At 40.3% G+C, this 21330-nt stretch overlaps 1 protein-coding gene across 42 annotated transcripts in view; it reads right to left on the reverse strand.

Moving 5' to 3' along the window:
* Positions 1 to 10373: 10373 nt before the first annotated feature.
* Positions 10374 to 21330, reverse strand: part of ESRRG (estrogen related receptor gamma) — a 393084-nt gene continuing 382127 nt past the window's right edge. For all 42 annotated transcript variants that reach the window (XM_083857929.1, XM_083857950.1, XM_083857945.1 and 39 more), the window contains one exon: positions 10374 to 14127. In XM_083857929.1, coding sequence (XP_083714055.1) covers positions 13883 to 14127 — 245 coding nt within the window. In that variant the 3' untranslated portion in view covers positions 10374 to 13882. The remainder of the gene's footprint in view (positions 14128 to 21330) is intronic.

The raw sequence follows: 21330 nt of genomic DNA on the forward strand, positions 1-21330 counted from the left end.
CCCAAGATTTGTAGCCTCTCCTCTCCCTGCCAATTCAGGGCAGAATAAGACAGTGAGATATAGACGAGATTAGGTGGAAATTGCTGCAGCCTAAGCCTTAGAATTTAAGAAAGCAGAGTTTGTTCCTTACACAAACTGCAAGAACAGATGCTGAACACTTTCTAGCCACCTTCAAAACCAGCTGAATATATTTGTTTGGGAAAATATAAATGACAAATTGACTTTTAGATTAATGGCTACCATATTGGTAATGTACAAATCACGTTTAACAGCCACTATTAACTTGGTAAAGAGAAGGTTGCTAACTGCTCTTTAATTAAGTACACTTAATGACCTTAAGGGGATTAGTAGTCTTGTCTGATAATCAATAAGCATGGCAAGATTGCCAACCCACAGAAATGGGCTGGGGAACAAAATTAATCTGTGCAGATTAGTTGTACCTGGTTTGGTTTGTTTCCCAAGACTGTTGCAAAATTACTTCAGTGTAAAATACTTATAAAAACATATTAAATGTGCACTAAGTAGAACATGTTTTACACAAGATTTTTCCTTATTAATCCAGTGTAAAAATGGCATGTGCTTTTAAAGAAAATCCTGTATTCTGGCCAGGAGCTAGTGCAAATCAGTTTGCAAGAAATAAAAGGGGGAAAAAAAAAAAAAAAAAAAAAAAAAAAAAAAAAAAAAAAAAAAAAAAAAAAGGCAAATTCCCATGCTGCAGTCTCAGGAGAAAGCTGGAGGCTGAAAGAAAGGAGAGTGAACATGGTTCTTAGAAGACCTAGAGTGAAACACTGTCCCCACAAATCAATCCCTAACAGTGGCAGAATTCCTGCCAGCTGCTGCCAAAGCCACCCTGCCCGCACAAAGGGTTTCTCTTCCTCCTCTCTCTTGGGCTGCAGCCATCATAAAATCCAAGACACATTGGGGGCCACTGGATAAAGCATAGCAGTTTCATTCTTCCCATATGTTTGGCAAACAGGAGGAAGCTTTATGTAAAAGGCAGATATAGAAATATTTTACTGTCCCTGCCAAATGTCAATTTCTCAGCAACAAATATGTACTTACAATCTGATAATAACTCTTAAAGTAAGATAATTAAGCAGTTATGATTAGGAATTTCTGAATACTATTGTTGGTTTCCCCCTTTTCCTTGAGAACAAAACCCTACCCCAGCTCTTTCAATCTGAGTGCCATGTCTGCAGTAAATCAGGGGATTTAATTGCCAAAGAAAAGCCTCTGTAAGACATGTATATGGTATATTGACACACTACCAGAGCCATAGGGATATTAAAATTGATTTCCAACAAGCTGAGGCCTTCTGCTTTCTAATCCTGTGTCCCACAAATATACATTAACACCACTCCTAAACAGGGCTAATTAGCTTCCAAAAATAGCTGCCTATATGGAAGGTGGAATATGGACACACACATCTTGCCTTCACACAGTTCAACAGCAGCTGCCAAAGTGCACAGAACACTTTGCACACTGACCAGGTTGGGCTTTACCCTCTTGGCTTTATGGAGCAGCCCATGAACTTAATTAAGCACTTGGTACCTCATCACCTGGTGGCTGTTGTTTGTGCCCACCCACCATTTTTCGTGGATTTTCAATCCTTCTTCTAAGCTCTTCAGTTCAAAAGTACCTCCACTGATGAAGTGCTCCATTGCCCACTCAGACCAAACAGTGGTAACGTGCCCAGGCTTAAAACTGTAGTTAAAACAAACCACTGACCTGCTGGATTTATTCAGCTTCTGAACAGCATCAGCATTCACCTCTGAGAGTGCCTGGCAGGTCAGAGAAAACATTGTTTCACCCCACATCTTCTACCCAAGGGGTAAACTACACCTGACTCAACCTAGCAAAAAATCCAATTTCTCTCTTTCTGCCTTAAATGCAGAGGGATTGGTACCTCCTGTTCCTCAGGCTTCATTGCCCCGGGGCAAATCACTGAAACTGCTGCCAGATGAGGGCAAATTAGGCTAAAGCACCTGGAAGCCCCCTGCTGTCACAGATGTGACAAAGATCCTGACAGCCCCATCGGTTCCAGAGGGGAGCCCAGCTCAGGCCACCCTTTGTTCTGTATCACAAAATCGAAGAGCAGTGTTCTGATTTTTTGATAAAATGTCTCTTTATCCCAGTATCTGCCTCCTACCTGCTTAGCCTTGTTGGTCCAATTAATATTCTGCACTGACTTAATACCACTACTAATGATAATAACACTGGAATACAACTGCATTGAATCCAATTCCCTCCAAGAGCGATAGGCTGTTAGGAACATAATAAAAAAGCACACTGGGGCATTTATTCCCTCATGCATACTCCGTTCCTACATATATTCTTTCTCTCTTCTGTCCATATTTCTCTCTCTCCCCTACCACAGCTGCATTTTCTTTCATAAATAGGTGTCTTTTCCTTTCTGCAGATTTTACCTCCCTCTTCTAACATGGACATGACCTTCTCATCTTCAGATTCTTCCAAATCCATAGGCATGCTTGATGACTGCTGTATGCTACCCCTTCTGGCCACCATTAGTTTATCTATATTAACCAAATTCTGCTCCAGATCCCCATTGCTGTTGGCATGGCCTATAAATTTAAATAGATTTTTTAATGCATTAGGTAAGTCCTTTCTGATACTCGTTGCTTTGCCAGAATGAAGTCTACTGAAAGAAGTGCAATTTGGCTGGGCCACGGTGCCAAATAAAATTAATTTATCTTTAAGCTGAAACATCTGTTAAGAGCATTTGACTTCATGAATGGCATTTCCAAACTGCAGCAGTCCAAGGAGCGTGTTGTGCTGCACAGGTATTGAGCCACATAACTTCTGTTGCCTGCTTTTAGACACTGATGCAGGAAACAAAGAAACATAAAGGCTCAGAGTCACCCATTGTGGGGATTTGGATCCCAGGCAGCACTGCATTTGCTGCAGGGTGACCCAATGGGATCCAAAATGTGATATGTTTTTTGTGAATCTCTCATGCTAAACAAGATTGTATGGATTCTCCACATTAAAAAAAATACTAAAAAGTTCATGGAAGTAGGGAGACAAGTCAGCTTTGCTTCCTATTTCATACCACCTTCCTCTGTTTCTTTTCCTCTGCCCAGCTGTTTCTGTTGTGAGTCTATAAAGGATTGGTACAGTCCTAAAAGGATGTTGTAGACTCCCTTGTTTTTCTTGGAGCTATAAACCATGTTGAGGATAGGCTCGTGGATCCTTTTGTTATGCTACTCTGGTGAAAGGGTTTTGTAGTGTAAAGTGGCTGACCTTAATCTTTTCACATTGGGAGCTGAAATTTTTTCCCCTGAATCTTCTGGTTGTTAGACAGAGTCCATTTATATGTAAGATATAAGAATAGCCTGGCTCAGCAAGTCATTTAGAAAGACATTTGGTCAATGTAAAGGAGTACAGGGAAGGAGGGGGAAGGGATCCCCCTCTCCATTGTTGACTTTTGTCATGGTCACCTTGTGAGTGGGTCTCTGTCGAGGTGACAAAGGAGCAAGGGAATCAATGTAGGAGCTATGTAAAACCTCATATATTGCAAGTGTAGGCACGTTTACATCTTACAGCATTATCAAGGCCCATCTTAACAATTTGCCCGAAATCCATCAACGTACCACAATCTCAAATATATCAAAGACATTTTTTTTGTTGTTGCTGTAGTCAGAGGATAAGATATAATAATGGGAGAGGACAAAGTGTCATGCAAAGAAATGGAAGAAATTGTTAATTTCAGTCCAATCTGAGATGCAAAGCCAAACCAGTGTGTCCCTGTAGTTGTCTGCATCACTTATTGCTGCCTTACAACATCTGGAATTGGGCTCAAGGAATGACTTATTCCCTCTCATCATGGTTTGTTTGTATCCATTTGTAAGGAGCGGAATACATGGACAGTATCAGTCTTTGCTTATATACATGGACTGATTCATTATTTCCCACAGTATTAGCAGGACATGTAGTCATATCTCCACCCTACAGATGGAAAAAGACAGTAAATGGATGTCCAAGTTCACACAAACCAGAGCAAGAGAGAAACCTACTAATACAGATTTGTATTCCTTCTCCCCATGCTGCACCTTGGAAAACACAGGTGACCAGGTCACTGGCGCTGCTGTAAGCTCTGTGGGTTGCACTCTGCACATCTAAACTCAGCAGAAGCAGCCCCTCTTGTAGCTTTTAGGGTACCATGAGCAGAGAAAAGCAGTCAACCCCAGATGTTCCAGAATATGGCTGATCTCAGTCTCATCTGGAGCAATCTATGGCTGCTGGGGTAGGCTGACCCTGAGCCAGTCACCTGGGAATGGGGGAAAACCAAATTGTCTTTAAACCACAACGGTGTGGGGAGATGGGAGAGTGTCACTTGTTTTGGGCAGAGAAAGCTGAATGCAAGGAAGCCTCATGGAGGCTGGATGGACAACCAGACAGGAAGAATAAAACCTAAAAATATATGTCTACTGAGATGAAGCTACAATATTCTTCATAAGGCCTGAGCTCAAGCCTGAACTTGAGCATCTGTAGTGTCCACTAAGGACACTCTAAGGATCTTAGGGACATGAGTAATTTGTATTCCATGGCATCCTCAGGGCCAGCCCAAATTAACCTTATGCTGCTAGTTCTTCCTGACAGAAATAACAATGCGGGCTGGAGCCCAGAGCCTAGAGCTGGGAGCCACAGGATGGGGAAAGCACCATTTCTGGAAGGAAAACACTCCCTGCCTCCACTCCACATCAAATCCTTTGGGCCAGCATTGATAACACAGAGATGGTCCTGCAGAGAGGAGGAGAACAAGGAGCCTGGAGGGGAAAAAGGAGTGAAAAGGCTGGGCTGGGGGAGGGTGTCCTTACTTATCACTTCTTTTGTGATCACAGAAAGTGGCTGTGTGATTATGCTGAGGTTTCATCACAGCAGAGTGGGAACAACCTGCCGGGAGTTAAGTGAGGTGGAAACCATGGGCATGACCTGGGATTCGGCCCCTGCTAGAGGAGGTTATTCCATGTCTGTGACTAATCTGTATAGCTCAGCCTCGATGGGCTATAGACACCTCAGTCCTTTAAGGTGTTTCTGTTATACAGCAAAGGACAGAATATCCAGTGAAGGGTCAGCTGTGGTTAAGGAGAGACCTGTGCACTTGAAGAGGGTGAGGAGTGGGAGGTTTGCAGACCCCAGGGAAGACTGAAACACTTCTGTGTCAGAATATAGAGATGCTCCCTGGGATTCAGATCCAGGTATTTCTTTTTTCATTTAAATCAGGGTTGCAGTGAAGAAGGAAACAACTGAGGATGACATGGAGTTTTTCCATTCAGTGCTACCCAGGAGCCCTGTAGACCCCAGGTTAACCTCTAGCAAGTAACACTGGCACTTCTGTGACTCCTTCACAGCCTGGTATGAGAATTCTGCCCTTATTGACTTCCTCATACTGCCAGTCCCTCACCTTGTGGCCATTCCCAATGAAGCTGTGAAATTAGATAGAGCATGGTAGATTGAACTGGAGAGTGTTAGGAGTGCGATTCATAAGCCACTTGTGATTTAAAAATATTTTTTCTTTTAACCCCTTTCACTTGCCATTTACCCTCTAACTCTCTCTCTAAAAAGCCTTTTAAGGGGCTGCTGCGGCAGGTTCCCCACACTCCCAGCTGGGCAAACTTTGCAAAAGGCATCTACCCTCAGCCCCACCAGCTTGTGGGTCTGGCTCCAACAGCCCCTACTGTGGCTGGCAGCTTGTCAAGGAGCTGGGAAGGGCAGGTGATGGGGGCATTGCTGCAAGGGAAGTGTTCCCAGCACCCTCCCCTCCCCTGCCAGTGTTCCTCCCTCTGCAGGTGTGTGGCAGCTCCTCTAATCGATGTCCTGACGTGGGGCAGAAAGCCTGCCCTCCCACCGTTCCCTGTCTCACAGCTGTCACCCTGCCCTTGCTGCACTGCTCAAGTGCCTCTCCGGGAAACGCTCCTGTCAGCAAAGCGGGGCTGAAATCGCCCAGCCTTTAGATGGAGCCGCTTTTCGCCTGCACCAGAGCTTGGGAGACAGGGAAAAGGCAAACAACCAGCGCACAGCCGGGCCCCAGGAATGCCGAGCGCGGGGTTAGAGCCTGTTTGCAGGCAGGCGGGGATGCAAAGCCACAGCACATCTCTGGGTACCGGGCTGGACGAGGCAGGGATGGCACAGCCTGGCAGTCCGTGGGATCAGCTGCTGGCATGGGCTGGGAGGGAGGGGAGGCCACGAGGCAGCACAGAAGTGGGGGATTTGTGCTAAGGCTCCAGGACTGTCTTAAATCTCCAACATCTGCCAATTTAAGTACAGCTGAATTGCCGGATAATTCTGCTGGTGGCGCTCCTGGGAACACCCAGCCTGAGCAGAACAATTTTGAAGGAAATTACATGAGCTGGGATTTAGTGTTGTCTCTTTAGCTTGTGGAAGAGATAATCTGGCCCATTTAATGTGGAACAAAATTTGCTCTGTTTCACAGGCGTAAGGAGATAGTTTTGCCTTGAGAAAGCAGCAGTAAATTACTCTGAAGTCCTGCTGTCACTTGTTCACCGAGCTGCTGTAATATGGAGTGGCAAGGGCTGTTTTCCTGGGCCACTTTCTACATATAAGTAACGCTCTTCATAAAGAACACCACTTAGTCTTATGACAAAATTCCTCCAGTGTGACACAGAAGAGCACTGACATCATTCTTGAAGGCTGCAGAATTTATGGCACAGTTAATTATTAATTTGGCTGGAATTTGTAAAGTAGAAAGGAGTTTTTGTGCTTTTAGGCCATGCTCTCAGTGTGTAAATCTCTCATATGGCTGCCATAATAATATTCCTGCAGCTATGTTGTCACCTATTGTAATTTTTCTGCTAGTAAGAAAATTTAAACTAACCAGGAATCCTAAATTTGGAGACTAGTTGTTTATTTCAAATATACTCTGGAGAAATAATAATGCAGTTCTGCTCTGAATTTAATTTAAACAGGAACAGGCAAAACAAATCTCTGCGGAGGGCATTTGACAATAATAAAATATTTCTCCCAGCGGGTGAGCTGGTAGCAATTGTATTGTTGCCATCAAAGCTCACGTTTCAGCAGGTCATTACCATCATAACAAGCCCTTGGACCAACTGGCATGGACATGCAACATTGAGCTCCTGATGGGCACATTATTTCAGACCTTTAACTTCATGGAGAACAAGACAAATACTCCTGGGAGCGGAGGATTATATTTTGAAATTCCTTTCTTTTCTGTTCTGCTTAATAATAAGAGCCTGCGTGTAATCAATCTACCGCCACTTGCTCCTTTATATTAACGGAGATCGTAAGGAGCCAGCTTGGGAATGTGAACACCAGGAGTCAGCGACCCTTAATCTTAACGAAACACTGATGATTAGCACGGCCGGGATGTGGCAGCACAAACACTTTGGGATAAAAATGGCAGAAGCAAATAAATGCATCCATATTTAATATTTTCCATGGCTACTTGGGGTTTGTTGTTTTTTTTTTTCCCCTTCTCTAATAGTAACCACAAGGAGGAAGTTTGTGATCTGTATGTTACAGGCAACCTATGGAATCAGCTTTTCATTGCAAGAGAAAATACACGCCTTGTGAGGCAGCTACGGCAGGCAGGCAGGATAACAAAGGATAGAGTAATTAGCAAAGTGCCATGTGAAATCAGAGACCTACATTACACAAGAGAGATGAAATGCAAAGGAAAGGCAAGGTGCGAGTGAAGAAAGCTGTTTAGGAAAACTAACAAAGGCTAGAGAAGAAAATGTAGAAAACAGATGGAAGTTGTACCGTTCTTGAGTTTGGTGCAAGATCCAGATCCAGGTAATGTTAAAAAAATTTAAAAGAATGATTAAAATTTTTCTTCTCCTGCAGAAGTCTGTACACAAAAAAATCTCATGTGCTTTTGTGCTTAGGGTAGGGCTTTTTCCCACTAGGGTATGGCTGGGCAATGCTGCAGGAGGTCACTTAAAAATGTTCAACATGAGGATTTGTCTAAGGACAGTATTTCCATTTTTGTTCTCTTTTGTAATCTTCGTTTTGGTGGTTTGTTTTTTTTTTTTAATCCACATTTAGCAGCACTGGCATTGTTAAGAAACACATAACTGCACATGCAATAGCACTGACTGGCACATGATTTTCCTGCCATTTCTTTCACTGAGAAAGGATCAGCTGCAGGGACCACACAAGGACACTTTTAGTTGGTGTTTGCCAGACCTTCTCACACTGCAAACTCACAAGGTCAAAAAATCCCCTCCAACCAAATAAAGAGCCCAAATGACATCAAGTTAGGCCATTACTTGACTGCAAAGCTCCAGAAAAAAATCATAGCCCTTCACAAATCCCATGTCACGTAGGTGGCCAGCTCAGGGAGTGGCGTTTTCCTTTCAGATCAACACCTATGGCTCTGGCTGAGGGCATGGGTACCAGTGAGGCAGTGAGGGGCAGTGGAGCTGTCAGACAAACACCTCCAAGAGGCCTCAAGTCCACTCTTGGGCGGGCATAGTTTCTTTTACCTGGTGGGCAGGTGGAGTAGGGGAGAGGAAGGGGGATGTAAAGCCCGTCAGTGAAAATCTGATTTCACTGAGCCATACCCCCAGTGGGAACTCTTGGTCTGCACTGTATTTTAGCCAAGTGTTGTTGTGGTGGCCACAGCTTGGGGCTGCAGCAGTTGAGGGCTAAAAGCAGGATGTGTTGTCTGAGCTATGAATGCCAGTATCCCAAGCCCTTTTAAAATTTTCTTTAAAGACTAAGTAGCTACTTCCGCAGTTTAGAAAGGTTTGCGCTCCTAGCCAAATTCCCCACAGACTCCTACTGAAACATTTCCAATGGATTTCTGTGCCCATTCTGGCTTTACTGCAGAGACAGCATAGAGAAAAAAAACACAAAAAACCAAAAAAACAGAAAAACTCTACAGAGCCAGAGCCCTAGAAGAGGCTTCATCTGAGAGTTGCATGTATTTTTTCTTCTGTGATGCTCAATGATCATCTCATGAAAAATGGTACAGAAAGCATGATTTTTTTAACTGCATGTGAAAACTTCAGTCAATGATTAGGGTCAAAGATGTTGAGGAAGTCTAGGAGTGCCACTTTTTACAGAGTATTTTCCTTTTGTATGTGAAAATTTGTAACACTGCCTTTTTCACTTTTAAGGTGCAGTATTATGTTTTCTTTTGAAAAGGTACTTTGCAATAATTAAAAATCAGGAAAGCAATAAAAAGGAGGGAAAATATTAAAAAAATGGGGAAAGCCAGCTCTGTGCATGCACACTGTGTGCATATGGATGGATGTATGCCTGTGTGCACAGCAGTGGCAACACTGAAGCCCAATTCTCATCATCTTTGCAAAGTCCACGCATGATTCATCTTCCTATTGCCCTGCTGCTCCTTTTACTGAGGAAAAGTCCCCCTATTTCCCAGGACATGTAAAACATAGACAGCACTGGTGGCAGGGCAGGGATGCCTGTGTTGGCACTTGGAGGCTGCGAAGCACAAAGAGCCCTTGGTGCTGCCCCAGTGCAAGGGCTGACATAGCTCCTGTCCCCGAGCAGCCCCTGTGCCATCAGCCAGAGCCTCCAGAGGACGGCCAGCAGCCAAGGTGAGAAACACGTTGGTGAACACAACCACAAAACGCTATCAAGACAGGCTAAAAAGCAAGAAAAGCACACATTAGCACCTCTGTGATGGTTCCAGAAGGGTCCACAGGACAGAGGGGCTGAGCCTGAGCGAGGGGGGCTGCAGCCCCTCAGAGGGACAGCCCAGAACCAGTTCATGGCCACTTTGCCCCCGCACTGTTTAACCCGCCTGGATCCCAACAGCTTTCGGGGGATCTTCCTTAACACCCATCGGGATCACTGCTCTGGGGGCTGTTCACTTCCATTCAGCAACACGGGATCAAATAATACAGGTTTTTTTTCTTAATTTATTTTTTATTTTTACTCAGAACACATTAAAGGAGTCTCCTGCAGTAGGAAATGAATGATAGACTCGGTTGTTGATGGAGAAAGCAAAAAACTACTTCTATATGATATTAATGTGATCTTAAAATAGTGGGAAAGTTTTCTTTTATGACATTGACAGAGAGGCAATGATTTTGAGTAATGCAGGTTGATGTGAAGATGCTTTAAGATTACGTAAGTGCTATATAAAGGCCTGCCAGCCTGAATTCTAATGTGCTATGAGACATTTTGCATATTTAAGAGTATGCAAAATGTCTTGTACCACACTAGAATTCATTCTGACAAGGCTTTATATAGCATTTATTTACACTCATACCATACTTTAAGGGAGAAGTGCAAACGCTGGCTCCTTTTTGCATGGAAGTAACAAAAGGCAATGCTAATTGCTCTGTTTCCTCCTCCAAAAAAGAAAACAAAACCAAAAAACCCCACAACACAAAAAATAAAATAAAAGCAATCAAAAGTGGAAGCTTGTTTAATATTGCTCTACCATCATCCTGAAAGGCATAATAATTTGAGTTACACATCTGAACTGATTGGAGTTACAGAATCATATCTCCTTTTTGCATTTAACAATATATACAATATAAAATAAATACATTTACACAAATGGACATTGGTTGGAGCACACGGTATGATACACATCACAAAAATATACAGTTGATTGCTATACAGATGTGAAGCCCATCTACAGCTATAGACATGTTTGTTTTCATTTGTTGTTTTGTTTCGGTTTTTAACTACTGGCTATTATGCAACTCCTGGATTATTATAAGCAGTTTAATTTTTTTTGTCCTTTTGCGATCTTTGCACGATAAGACTGCCGTAAAATGTTTTCCTAGGCAGGTAAACAGAGACGCTTAAATAATTAAAATACAATCACCAACACCCATTTTCTCTTCTATAAGAAAAATAGCAGTTTTAATTTTTTATATCTTTTTATGTTATCATTTAAATGCAAAATAGTGGAATAAATACAACAATCTGATCTGATTGAAACAAATGTGTAACTTCTGGGAGTTACACAATCATATTGCTTTAAATAAGAAAAAATTAAAAAATGAAGCAAAAATAGAAATTAAATTGTTATGGCTAAAACATACACCCTTTGAAATTTTCCCAACACTTCACATTAAGTAAGTGGTCTTGAAAGAACTCTTCTCCAGCAAGGTTTAAGATGAACAACATTATAAAGCCCGTGCAGTTTTTTTTTTTAGCTAAGTTCCAGGTAATGGTTTTACAGTCTTGAGATACTTGTTCTTTCGCAGCTCCAAAAAATTACGGAAAATGAAAACTAAAGTTTGCACCGTGTGCCTTTAACACATCTCCATTTTTTGTGTGTTTTTTGTATACTTCTAGTTGATTGGCTTTTGACCCTGAAGCCCAAGTTCTTTAATGTGATACAGCAAAAACAATATTTATATTATATATTTATATATATATAGTGTACTTGAACAGTAGCAACTTAAACCCTGCACAAACTTTCTGGAAAATAAACTTTTTTTTTTGCACTCTTACATATATAAATAATCTTATAGAATCAGCACCTTTTTCCCAGGAGTTGTATTTTTTTTTGACATTTTTCAAAAGGGATGTGCCAATTTCTGAACTCCTATCACAGCTATAAATTTCAAGTTATTGACCATCTGAATGAATTGCTAATGATGATTTACCTAGAATCACACTACAGTCACTTCTCTACTGAGAAAACACAATCTACAATATAGTCCCATATAGCTAATGATAGATACACAGTTTGTTTTTTTTTTTTTCCTAGCATGAGGCCGAGAGAGCACCGGCCCATTGTTATTTTGTTTAAAGCACACAACGTAGCAATAGTTTTGGAAACTTGTCCGCACCAAAAAAGTTTTGCAACAACACAGAGCGAGTTAATAACAACATCTGAGAGATGATTGAATAAAAGCTATATTTACAGCATTTAAAAATTAGACTTATCTATAATCTTGAAATATTCAAAGTTTTATTTCTAAGCTATACATTGGTATTCTATAATAAACTGTTACAGAAATTATCCCTTGTTTTGAAAATATTATGATTTCAGTGTGTATCTGTTCATAACGAGTATTTGTTTGGAGTTTCGATCTCTTAATTATTACTAGGAAGAACTTTATTACCGGTAAGGAATAGAATATACTACTGTAATCTCCTGAGGAATTGTACATCCAATATTGTCTCTAATTCTACCCTGTGTCTATAAGCACACACCACAAGAATCCAAACACCACAAGAAGAACAAGACAACAGTCTTTGAATGCAACATAAAAATTCAGAAAAGCACAGCAAACATGAAACATTGAAAAGCTGAACTACATTTCTTTTGTTTGTTAGGATTACAATTTTAATTACATCTGTGTACATAGAATAAGGATGTTCACATAGTACAGGGAGCAGCTACTAACACTGGTACATTGGTATAGCATTTGATGGAGGTTATTGTTTATTGGTTATTTAGCGACTGTAGTTTTCTGGGGGCATCTAATCGGTTTATACATTAGATTACACCTCGTAACAGTCTTGAAACTGACTGACTTTCATGCTGTGACAATACTGGTTGAAAAGCACATATACTGGTTTAGCTACTTGTTAAGGATCGCCATTTACAAACGAAAATCTAAACCAATAAATAAGGTATAGAAGTGTTAAATTCTTCAATTTGGTCAGAAGTCTACTACTCTGATTTCTTAATTTTGCAAACGGCGGCATTTGCCTCATTGCCTCTAAGCTACTATTGGTTCGTAGGGTTTTTTCTGCATGTGAGGTTACAATTTTGCAAACAGGCAGTAGTATCTCGTTCATTTGCAACTGAAGCAGTTAGAAATCACTCGGCGACCGCGCCCCTGCACGGCCGCTGTCTCCTAACACCGTTACGGATTGGTATTTGACATGGAGTATTTATATGGTAGACTACTCGGATATACTGCAGGTGTAATCTAATCCTTTGAGTCAGTGAACATTTAGTTATAAACTGGAGCTCATGTTAAGAAACTGGATGTTTTGGACCAGACTGGCACACAACATAAATTGCATCCGTGATAATATGCACCTTCCCTTCGACTATTGCTTTAGTAAGATAAATTCCCACATTAATAAATGGCTGAAAACTGGTAAAGCTGGTACAAAAAAATCTCCATTAGTAAGAAGAAACAAAACATTTAAAAAAATCTTCCTTCAGGATTCATTTGTCCTTCATTATTGTTCATCATTGTTCAAGCCAGCACAAAAATGCAGTATTTCTTTCTCTTTAGTATTGCATGAATGAATAAAGCTTAAACTATTCCCTGAAAAAGTTACATCGTAGCTAACCTAAGAAATATCTGGAAGACTTGAAAAAACAATTAAGGAATCAAATGGCTGTAACTGATCTAGATGGAAAATGCAATGATAAGAAGCAGCCGATGCATCGTCGCTTTAGTCGTCTAATTAGAGACTGCTCCTATGAAATCTAATACTGCATTCAGTCAGTTCATCGTGTTGTACTGTACTGCTAGGTACGGTGCTTCTCTCTTTGATTCCTTTGTCATTGGGGACATTATGGTTCATAATAAGTTCACTGGCATCCATATTATGGATTTCCATCCTTTGGCAGGCCTGGCTTCCATCTCTCTTCAATTAGAGACCTCTTTTAAAAAGTTCAGCAGCAAAGGAAAAAAAAAAAAGAGAAAAAGGAAAAAAGGAAAGGAAAGAACAGAAAGGAAAAGGGAGAAAAGGAAAAGGAAAAGAAAAAACTGCATCAGAAAGACACAGAAGAAAAAGTTGAAAGCTGCTTCACAGTCTTGCTGCTAAATATCAGTGCAGTCATTTAGTCATTTTTTCCTTAATTAAACACTAAGTTTCTTTGCCATTATTATCCTGTTTATTTTCCCTTTTTTTTTTTCTTTTTTTTTATTTTTTTTTTAAAACGTGCATGATGGGGAAGCCCATGATGCTTTAGTCAGACCTTGGCCTCCAGCATTTCCAAAAAAAGTTTGTGCATGGGGACTTTGCCTTCCAGTTTGATGTTGTAGAAATGCTGCACAGCCTTGGTGGAGGTTTGCCTCAGAAGTGGGAGGGTCATCAACATCTTGCCTGCACGACGAGGATCTTCCATGTGCTGCCCGGCCTCGTAATCCTGCAGAGCCTCGTGTAAGACATCCTGAAGTTTCTGCACTGCCTCAACATCCTCTATGTGCATTGAGTCTGCAAAACAAAGGAGCAACAGGAGGTTTCAGTCTGGTGTGCCAGCAGTTTGATAACAAGGGCTCCACTTTCACTGGTTCTGCCCATCCTCTTTCACAAAGAGGGAAGATAATTACCCATTAATTTCTGTATTGACCTTTAGGAAAGTGTATTGAAATGCTGAGGAACTACAAACGTACAATTAACTCTTGGGTAAGTAGTTCTTCTCCTCATCCTCCTCAAACAAGTACAACAGTCACCCTCGGTGCTCCCCAAACCATCTGTATGGTTACTGCTTTGAAGGAACGACAGTGCCAAGAGCCTGAAGGAATGGAAGGCTGCATTCTATCAGGGAAGCAAGGATAAAACAAGGATGCCCTACTGTGGAAAAGCTCAGCAAAATTCTGTGTCAGGTTCCAAGGCTGCCAAGTTGGAAGCTCAGAAACACTGACTGTGGGATTACGACCACTGCACCAACACAAGGGAAGTGCTGGTTTGAAGGGATTTCCTGAGAGGTATAGCAAATTTTTTTCTCCCTCAGGCATATTCAGACAGACAGGCAACACTCAGCATGTTCCTGAACAGCTTTTGTTTGGTGAAGCTAACATCTCCTACAAGGTGTAATCCTTCTCTTCCACCCCCACAGACAGTGGTTTATCTTGTTAGTGTTGGGGTTTTGCATTTTTTATAAAAGACTCAAAGCAAACACCTTGCCCTGCACCTTTGCAGGTGAGATGCCTTGGTGGTGTAAGTATTGAGTGACAGGCCCAGGCGCAACACACACCAGGAACTAAACTAAACTGCTACATGACCCGAAAAGATTAAAGCAATGGAACTGTGAAATAAAGAGAAAATATCTAACTGAAATAACTGTAAACCCCTCAACTGGATAGATACAGAAAGTGAAGAAGCCCCTGAGAACACGGAGTTACTGGACCATGCTGAGATTACTTTGGATGAGCAGCCCTAATTCTCCGACTTTTATGTAGTCATAAATGCCAAAGAAACCCTGATGTGGTCCAAAGTGAGGTGAATGCAAGGAAAAACAGTCATAGATGAAAGAGGCCACCAAACAGCCTCTATCAGCTACCAAAATTGGGATGGTCAACAGACTTACAGAGCCAATAAAACACCACATGAAAATACAACTGCTGCGAGGGGGGACAAGCCCCAGGGATAGGCCACACTGTGCCAGCTTTGCTCAGGGTGAAACTGGGACATGGAACAATTAAAGTTCATCCTTGAAAACTCGACTTAATAAAACATTGCTTTGCGTCCTAATTTTTGGGTTTGGAATAAATCTCTTGTTCCCAGACAGAATAACAACTGAGGAGCTGGATGTTGAAGAACCCACTTCCATCATCCTCTCTATTCCCTGTAACCAGCAGTCTGATGCTTTGGATCAGTATTTGACAGAGTCTCATGTTTTACCCTGTTGATGATTAAACATCAAATTTTGCACGTGCTTCAAATATCTGAATTACATTCAGAGAATTAAGATGCATCTAAGATTCATTTCCTAAAAGCTGACATGCAACTGTTTCCTCAGATAATTAGGACAGATAGTAAATACCTGTCTCCTTTCAATTACAAACAGGTAAACTGAAACACAAACCAGTAAGTAACAGGTTAACAAAAATGTTCCAGCTCTTATTGTCACAACAAATGTGCATATTGAAAAGAAAAAAAATAAAAGTTACAGCTCCCACTCTAAAACAGACACTTAATTATATACAAGTTTGGATCATTTAGCACGTTTTATTGATTCTGATGACAGTTTATCTGTTAATTACACATAATGGAGTCCTATGGGAATTTTACATGTTTAATAATTCTGAGTCTTAGTGAATACATGCTCTAAGAAGCATTCAGCTAAGACATACGCTGCTGGGATGTGATACTGCACATCAAGGTGCACTGTGCTGAAAGCACAGACACAGAAATCTCTCTCTTAGGGATAAAGAAGGCTACAACATTTTGAAAAAGATGACAGGCAAATATTACTTCTAGCAAAATCTAGTTCTAATTAATGTGAGACCATTCCCCGAATCCATACATTTTTGATAGTTTTCTAATATGGTAATTCTATTCAGTAATTCTGTGTCAATAAGAGAAAAGCCCTGAATTCTGTGTCCTACAAACAGATATAATCGATACAGACATGCTAACACACACATACAGACGTGACTGATGTCTTAAGCACAGGGTTCAGCCACCAGGCTTAATGTGGAATGCAATCTCTAAAAACATTGTTGTCTTTACTCCCTAACTCTTTACCAAGTCCTTGGATATTCACTGCTGTGCTACAGAACACGCAATCTGCTACTCCAAGTAATTTTTCCATAAACCATGTGCTGTTTGTGCAGGAAATACACACCTTTTCCTCCTCTCCCCAGATCCACAATACCAAGGCCAGATTTGCTGGGGAACCAAATAGGAGCATTTTATCTGCCACAAATCCTTGATGAGTCAAAGACTGACTGTTCTCATTACATTTTTTTTTTCACCATACTGCATAAAGAGACAGGTCTTTCTGGAGAATGTGACTACAAAGTTTAGTTTTTAACCCTTTACAAAACTGGTCTGTTTTTTTCCCAGAATCAGTATTTGTAACAGTGACCATAAGTTTGCAAATAGATGGATGGAGTCCAGACTAAATGTATTTTTCACACAGAGGTGAAACTTGCCTAAGATGTTTAACTGCAGTTTGGAGAGAATTTGGCCTGCAGCATTAGGAATATCTACACTCTACATATTACTTACAATGAAAATGACTGAGGATGGAAAAGAAGAGAACACCCCCCAGAAAGGAATCAAAACCTGCCCTCTGACACAGCTATTATATTTAATGCTTTAAAACTCCTCCACTGTGTGGAAAACATCCAAACACAAGAGCTGTTACCCCCTCCTTGAAGGGGTGATTGTGTACTATCCCTCTGGTAAACAGGGCAATTATTTACATGAAGAAGTAACAGTACTAATGCATTTAACATATTTGTTGCTGTCTTTGAAATTAATTTAGTATCTGGGAAGAAGATGCCCAGCCAACTCTCCGCCCCTAAATGATGGTTCATGGAGCAGTTCAGGAAGCTGTGCCTTGGGGAACAGATTTGGTCTCAAGGAATGGGGTAAGAAAAAACAGCAGGGAGAGGGGCACTTCCAGTGGTGATTAAGACTTCAAACTGTTCTTTTAAAATGGTGATTTAGCTTGAAAGATTTAAAAATTATGTAATCAAATTACTATGATAATTTAACTCCCCATTTACAGAAAAGATTCAAACTCATTTCAGCTGTACTCATTCTAGGGTCTGCCAATGTTTAAATGCAAACTCAATAAATCTGTGCTATTTAATTAGACCATGATTCAGCTTGTAGATTGCTCAGGAAAATATTAATCTCTACAAAAATCCTTCTTCAAGTTTTAGCCTTGCAGTCTGGAACTTCCACTTTATCCCTGATATTAAACGAATGTAGATCTTAATCCCCCAGGTGTAAGCCTTTGAAAATAAGGAAAATGGTTGAAAATGCTGAACTAGCCAAGGGGAAAAGAGGAGGAAAAATAAAAGAGAGAAATCTTTTCAGTAACTACAGGCTGGCAGATGTAGAAGTGAATTCAGAGCAGGCTAACTCATTGCTAAATATTGCTCATGTACTGGGATAAACCCAATCCTCACGATGTCATCAAGAACCACCATAATTTAAGGAAATACAGACAATTTGCATGACAATCTAGAAATAAAGGAAGAATTCCACAGAAAATATAAAATTGAATTGTGAGTTTGAATGCTCTTCCTATACAATGAAAAATCTTTTTGTTAATGCGTTTGTTTGGTTGGTTTTTTTAAGTGGCTTTGCAGCCTGTCTGAATAATTTACAATTACATCCCACAGAGGTAATATCCAGAGGAAACCTACAGCCAGATGTAATACACTTAAAAACCAGTGCCTATATAAATAATGAAATTAAACAGGGTAATTTCAAAGTATTATATGAAGGACAGCAGAATTTGATGGTAAATGTCCTGCAAAAACATGATCCCAAGCTGGTGAAACTGAGGACAAACACAAGGCTTGTTGATACAAACTGTTGAGAACATGGGATTTCTCTGGCAGGGAAGAAGGTGTTCCTGATCAAAGCAGCCGAGGGAGAGAGTGAGACCAACAAATGAGGACATGGACTCACTGAGCTCTGCTTGGAGAATCTCATTCTATCCTTGCAAATGCTTTCTTTCACCATCACAGGATGGGAAAATAGAATTGTACCTCTTCTGATCAGTTGATTGATCAGATCATTGCACAGAAATAGGAGAAAACTGGAGTTCTCATTCAAGAAAAACACAGCAAGGTCCAGACAGAAACTCAGATTACAATCTACCTCATTTAAAATTCAAGCTTCATCTCAAATGCAGCCAGCAAACATCCAGCCACCCAGGAATCATTTAGAACACATCACAAAGGGTGATAACTAGCTAAAAATTGGAAAGCACCTGAACTAAGGGCAAGGAAACCTCTCAGAACTCCACTCTGAGGAAAGCTAAAGGCCAGTATCTGTATGTTTTGTATAGAACATCACTCAGAAGTGGAAGAATACCAGAGGTCTTAAGTGAAGTGTTTCTTCACATCAGAAAATTCAGACAGCAAAAAGAAAATAGTACAGTGAATCAAGCAGCAAGGGAGCATGCAGCAGTGAATACACACATTAAGATACTGGTAAACCACATGGGAGAAGTAGATACCAATAAGTACTAGAAATACAGCAACTTGCTGTGATCTTTCTGATTCTATGCAGCTGAGCAGTTGACAAACGAATCTGGAGAAATCCCTTTAGGAAGCTGTAGGATCCTGGAAGAACTGGATGGGATCAAGATGAAGAATAAAAAAAGCAAAATGGTTTTTGCTTTATGTAAGGATGAAAAAAATCCCAATCTGGGTTATGTCTCAAATAAAATATATTTTATCTAGATTGTACTGGCAGTCCAAAAACTCACAAAACCCATTACAAGTGTTTATTAATGGGTGAATTGTTCTCAGAACTACAGAACTCCTTCCTCTCCCTCTGAAACATGTGCCAGATTTGTACAAGGCCACAAAGTGCTTGCATACATTGTGCTGCTGTGTATTTTCATGAGAAACACAACACAGTGACATTTTGAAAAGCATACTGCTTAAGACAGAAGCAATCCATGGAAATTGCCAACTGCAAATCAAACCAGGTTCTTGCTTCCCTCATCCAGCAAGAATTCCTGTCCTTTTTCTATCCAGAGCTGAAATTACCCCAGACACTTACTTTGGTGTTCCCTGTGTTGGGTAAAAAAATATACTTCATTTTGACCTGCCTGCTATTCCTGAGGAGAATTGTTTGCTGGGATCTGCATGGTTAGGCTAAGAGACAAGCACACAGGCAAACAGAATATTTCCCCTTGCAAAAGAATATGGCAAAAATGGTCTGACATCTAAGTATTCTATTGGAAACAGACACTTCGATTGGAATAGATGCTGAAAATAAAAGAGGAATAAATTAAGAATTCCTTGTCCATAGGAATTATAGGCAGTGAAAACTGAAAACAAAGGCTTGTGTGATTGATTTTAGTGAATGAGGCCTGAGTCTGGATTGCCCTGGTTTGCCCTACTTTTCAGAAGAGATAAAAACTGAAGCCTGAAAACAGTTTTTAAAACACAGAAGGAAATGAAAGCATATAAGAAAAGAAATTACTTCAGAGAACAAGGACTTTATTTGAGGACTAACTGGATTAGCAGTGAACTAAAACTACTGGCACAAGGAAGTTAAAACATAGTAAACCAACATTTTCTTTTTTATTTCTGAAATGGCTTACTTTCCAGTAGGAGAGGTAATGAGGGCAATAAATACAGGAATATTTGCTGCAAAGCAGAACAAACAGCACACTATGAACTGGTTCAGGACCCGACACCATAAGGCTAATAGAAGCCTGGAAAAAAGGGAACTCGAATGATAGAGCTGGGAGGTGAGACACTAACTAAAAGAAAATGTGGAATGAAGACTTCAAATACTTTTTATTCACTCTAATAAATTACCACAATTACCACTGAGGGTAACTAAGTCTGGGCTCACTTCTTGCCCTTCATAACTGCTACTAACATGTAAATACTATCCCCTTATTCCCTAAGTGAGGAATAGGTCCAAGTTACTCAGTTACTAGAGTAGCTTCCAGAAAAAAAAAAGAAAAAAAAAAAAAAGATGATTAACCACTGATTAACCATTAATTAACCACTGATTAACTCAGCTGCCATTTCCTAATGCCAACATTAAGCAACTGGTAACAGAGATATTTATTCTGTCTAAGAATTGTGGGTATCATCTATTTGATTATGTGAAAATGGAATATAACGAATAAACTGTTTTCAAGCAACATGAAAACTTTGACTATAGCGGTGACTTCCTTCTCTAAAAATTTGTTTCTATGCTGTACTATTGTCTATAGAAAAAATACATCAAAGAGTTAAGACCTTGCTATTTTTGTCAAAATAAAGACTAGTAACACACCCTTAACACACAGCTCTGTGTGTGTGTATAGGGTTTATATATCTGTATCTATGCCCAGTCAACAGAGATATGTCTTAATCATGAATTCAAACACTAACAAGATGACTATATAAAACAAAATGAAAAAATGGACATTATTAGAAATGAAATACAGCATGTTGTGACATGCACTAAGAATAACGATGATGTCCTGTGGAGTAAGTGATTTACTGGGCTCTACCAATTAATTTCTATTATGATAATATCATATAATGGTGATAGCCTAGTGCTCTGAGTACACTGCATATAAAAAACTTAGAAGAACTTACTAATTTTTTAACAGGATGAGATGATAGTGTAACTGGTACCAATATTGATCTCCACTATGCTAAAATGCACAAGATACTTTTTGGTTCACACTCCTTCTGTACTAAAAGGGTGATTTTTAAATTATTTTTTTTAGGACAGTTAATATCAAAGATCAGAAATGTTAGAGTGGGCAGGACTCATTTTATCCTTCTTGTGGCACAGACTACACAGCCAGTATTAGCATTTAAGATGAAATTTTCAACAGTGCATAAGGCTGTACTTTTAAGTGCCCAGCATCCGCATTTGGGTCAGGTTTTTCAAGATGCCAGCAGCCTATTAAGCAGATGCACAGAGATCTGATTTCCAAATGTGCTGACATATTTGGACACTCCAGTTCCTTACATTAGGTCTTAG

This window comes from Zosterops lateralis (genome assembly GCF_965231275.1).
Source record: "Zosterops lateralis genome assembly, chromosome: 3".
Taxonomy (NCBI): Eukaryota; Metazoa; Chordata; class Aves; order Passeriformes; family Zosteropidae; genus Zosterops; species Zosterops lateralis.